The sequence below is a fragment of the Clavelina lepadiformis genome, chromosome 8 (genome assembly GCF_947623445.1).
Source record: "Clavelina lepadiformis chromosome 8, kaClaLepa1.1, whole genome shotgun sequence".
Lineage (NCBI taxonomy): Eukaryota > Metazoa > Chordata > Ascidiacea > Aplousobranchia > Clavelinidae > Clavelina > Clavelina lepadiformis.
In genome coordinates this window covers 5,662,336-5,666,703 of record NC_135247.1, presented here as the reverse complement: position 1 = coordinate 5,666,703, position 4,368 = coordinate 5,662,336, and the positions used below count along the sequence as shown (strand labels likewise).

The 4,368-nt window shown below is 36.3% G+C and overlaps 1 protein-coding gene across 1 annotated transcript in view; it reads right to left on the bottom strand.

Moving 5' to 3' along the window:
* Positions 1-1,664: 1,664 nt before the first annotated feature.
* LOC143468652 (obscurin-like) overlaps positions 1,665-4,368 on the bottom strand; it is a 33,308-nt gene continuing 30,604 nt past the window's right edge. The window contains exons 83-85 of the mRNA XM_076965982.1: positions 4,076-4,268; positions 3,819-3,932; positions 1,665-3,730 (exon numbers count right to left, since the gene is read on the bottom strand). Of these exons, the coding sequence (XP_076822097.1) occupies positions 3,564-3,730; positions 3,819-3,932; positions 4,076-4,268 (474 nt within the window). The 3' untranslated portion in view covers positions 1,665-3,563. The remainder of the gene's footprint in view (positions 3,731-3,818; positions 3,933-4,075; positions 4,269-4,368) is intronic.

Sequence of the window (4,368 nt, the reverse complement as noted above, 5' to 3'; positions counted from 1 at the left end):
AATGAATGAGTTCTGACTTTGACGCAAACGTGATAATGCATTATGAGGTCGTGCCAGTGCTCTATGACGTAATGAACCTCGGATTTATCGAAAAAAGGAGGCGCCCGCCCAGCTGGCGGCCCACGTTTGTCTTGTGGTAGTGTCGTTGTCATCCGAAATTGAGCGATCGATAAAACATTTTCCGTCACTGAAAACACAGCGGAATTGGAATTACGGGCACTCCTTGAGTCTAGCAGAGTGCAAAATATTACCATTATAGACGAATTATCACATAAACTATCATTCTAAGCCTGTTTTTTCATTGAAGAATTAAGTATGTCATCCAGTTAGGCTTGCCAGTAGGATCAAGTTAATGACCACGTTTAAAATAAAAATTTGTTAGTGAATTGTGAGAATGCAATGGCTTTAAACTGAAAATTTGAACACGACGACACGTATGTGTTAAACTTTATAAGTTGACCTAGGTCTAAGCTGTTTTCTCTGGTCACATAGGCCAGGAACATGCTTGCACTTAAACCTGTTCTATGTTGCATCAAATAATTCATTGTGCTGTCATAATCAGGTTAGTTTCCCTCTGCTTTTCTAACCGTTCTGATATTGTTCATTAAGAGCTATGGAAATGTAATTAAGTTAGGATCGGAATCAGTTTCTATAGTGCAGCTTAACGTGAATAGGCTAACTCGTCACATGGACAATCATCATCACAGTTAAATTAACTGCTAAACAAATTGATAAGACAAGATTAATCTTATACGGATTTCTCATGTCCGGCGGTGGAATACTGATGCATGTAGAAGTAGACAACCATACACCCTTTCTGACTTACGGCCGCCATCTTGTATTGGGTGGCAAGATTTTCTCGATCACCTGTCTATACTTAACAATGGGAATTATCGACCCACTTTGGTTCTTTTTTAAATTGCAAACGTTCTGGTTATCGTCTTGCACAGATTTCGTTCAGGTGGCTAGTACATAAATTTCTTTACAGAGTAAAGAAAACATTCCGAAGAAAGGTTGTTTGGTTTTTATTTTACAGTACTTTGAATCCTATGCATTGATTTTGTTCATGAGGTCAGGTTACGTGGTCAGCTAGCATGTGACGTGAAATGCATAAAAGTTTACGTGGTATTTGCAGTGAGTTACACTTGTAATTTTGCCTTGCATTTCAAGCAAATTTTAAAAAATACTCTAACAGTAAATAAAAACTGAATTACTTTAATTACACGCGCCGCAAATAACATGCAAACTCTTACGCATTTCAAGTCACATGCTTCGGTGACCACGTATCTAGACGTCATATCGAACAAGTTCAGTGAGTAGGATTCAAATCGCTGTAAAATAAGAACTAGTAAGCATATTTTTATTATTTTTTTTTTATCTTGTACCGAAATCCATATGCTACTTGAGCAAAATCCTTACAATTCGATGCCTAAAATGTTTAAAAAGGAATGTCGACAACTTCCATTGTGAAGCGTAGGCAATCAAAAAAATGTTACCACCCACATGGTAACTTAGAAATTGTTTATACTCTATCGATTTGTAATGAAAAGTGGTGTATGGTACCTTAACCTGTAAGGTTTGCCCACTTCACTACAAAGTCTGTTTACTTGTGTATATCTTAACAGTGAACTTTGATAGACTTCAGCAATAATAACACAGAAATGACAACTGTATAATCTGATTATATTGAAGCTTCTTTGAACGAATACATTTAGATAGAACATTGGGACAGCTACATAATAAAGTCGACCACTTTCTAGGGTTGACTTAGTAGACTGTAACGCATTGAACAACTATGAACAATAACACACACAATATAGGCATGCACGACATTTTTGTCACGACTTAATACGATAAGCAGAGAGTAATCGATTACGTAACGCAATGCTTTGCTTTGCCGATTTCCGCAAACAAGTATTCTATGCGGCATTCGATTTGCAAGCAATTTTATAATATCATCACAGATCTAATATGAGCGAATTTCGCAAAGCACCATAGGCAACAGCAGCATGCGATATCTTATGTAGTTAATATTGAAGTATTGTCAAACCAATTTTAATAATCTTTTATTATTGGATCATAAAAGGGCAAATTGGATGAAGTGTTCAGCGTAAGTTACGTCTGCAAGAGAATGAAAATTATAGTATTGTATAGAATATAGAGTGTTTATCCAATAATTTGTTCGACGTATCTTATTGTAAAGGATCATTTAAATAAAGTATTGTATGTTTACACCTACAGTGAAACCGCGAAACTATTGATTGTATAGGTAAAATTCACAGCCTAATATTCAGCTGTGGGAGAGAGCTCTTTGTATATTTCTGTCGTAAATATCGTAAACGTTTACGAAATTATTATTGTAAACAACTTTTACAAAGCTTCTTAAATTATTTATCAAAGCAATTTTTTTATTCTCGAAGTTTATTAAGAAGAGCTATTTTGGGTTGGACAGAAAAATTTTAATCAAACTTTTGATGCTGCCATCTATGGTAGTTTCGTAATTTTTCGGGAAATCTTCGCAGTTTCCTTTGAGTAGTTCAGTGTGTTTCTTTTATAACATTGCGAAACGTGTCCCGTTAAAATTCATTAGTTTTTAAAACGTACATCTCTGGAATCTCACAATAAACGGCTAATAGATGGTTGATTTATAACGCAATAAAAACCAACAATAAAACACTTAGCCTACACTGTTGTTGCGTAACGTACCATTACTATTTGTTGAAATGCGATAAGATGCCAATTAGTTTATTTGCTTTGTTTACTGCAACTTCTGTTTGAACGTATTATACAATTAACATAGTGATGCTAAAACGAACATTTTTGTGACACTCTTACTAGTACAAACAAAGCAGGAAACGCAATGTGCTTTTCAGTTAACCTGTGCTTGCGCAGGTGTGTCGACGTGCGTATGTATGAATATACTTCCATAACTTGTACATGTGCTCACACATTGAATTTCGCAAGGAGCAATAAACATGTCATCACTTAGGTTATTAAGCTGAGATATTTACATATCATCTCGAATGAACTTGGGCATCGTGACTTAGCAAAGAACATTATGCTTAGTTAACATTGTAGTGAACAAACGCAAGCTGGAACCTGCGTTGTGTGCGTCCATAAACCAGCTGTTGTTACCTGGTCGTAAAGCTATATGGTTCGACGTGATAACACGCTACCATTAAGAGGAAGGACTCCGTGATTTCAAGGACTTGTAAAACTTGAACTGAAAATCTGCTTGATGATTTTACAACCCGGAAAACACTGTTTGCTCAAGACTGCATATTTAGCATATTATGTTATGGAGTATTGACAGCAAATTTTCTTCGGACATCTTCCAACAAGATTTCTGTGAAGCTTGCTTACTGTTTATTGCAACTGTTAGTCTACAGAAGTTAATTGTAAGAACATTTTTCGGTAGAGGCATGCAAAAGATTTCACACATCAATATACATGGTAAAAATACCAGAGAAAAAAATGACACGCAAGTGTGAGTATACTTGATATTAGCAAGAAGCTGTGAGATTTGTCGGCACTTTAAAATCACTGCCTATTATCGACCTACGTCATTTTTCAGTTTTTACTGAGCATGACGTTGAAACTTTGACATCACCACTCAAATGGCATCCATAGACTCCTGCGTCATTGGCGGTCACGTGATTGACGTACAAGGCACAGTAGCCATTGTCACGCTTTGTACGTTTGGCTTGATCTGCGTTCAGCGTTTGTCCGTCTGCAGACAAGTAGACGAAACGTAAATTTCAAATTAAAAAAGCAAGATAAACCCACAAAAAATCTGCCGGACGATAAACTTATCTGACCTTTGCACCACGTAACAGAAGATTTCGGATTTCCTGCAATGTAGCAAAAAAGTTGCAGATCGGCTGCTACTGGAATTGTGACGTCTGACAGTGGATGTTGAAAGTATGGTTTCTCTAAAATGGCAGATGTTATTGTAAACGCGGTTTATAGGCTATAACCTATAACACATACCGTATTCCCAAACATACTACTCTTGGATGATGAATAACGAGATAAGCTGACATAGACGGTTACAAAAAGAAGAGAAAGTACTTACCTGGCGTCTGTGGCATATTCTCATGACTGATAATATTTTCTAAAGCTCTACACCACGTCTTTTTCATTGCAAGAGTTCTTGATCTCAAGTTTGTACTGCATGCAGTACCCACGTTGTTTTGCTCGATAAATTTCAAAGTAAAGGTTTTCACGTCAGCTCCGGAAGGCTCAACATCAAGTGACATCTTAGTTGTCTAGAACAAGCAAATCGAAACAAAAAACTATTGACCCAATCTAATGGTATACTGTAGATATAACAAAAACTTGATGGCGATTAAATTATATAAATAAATT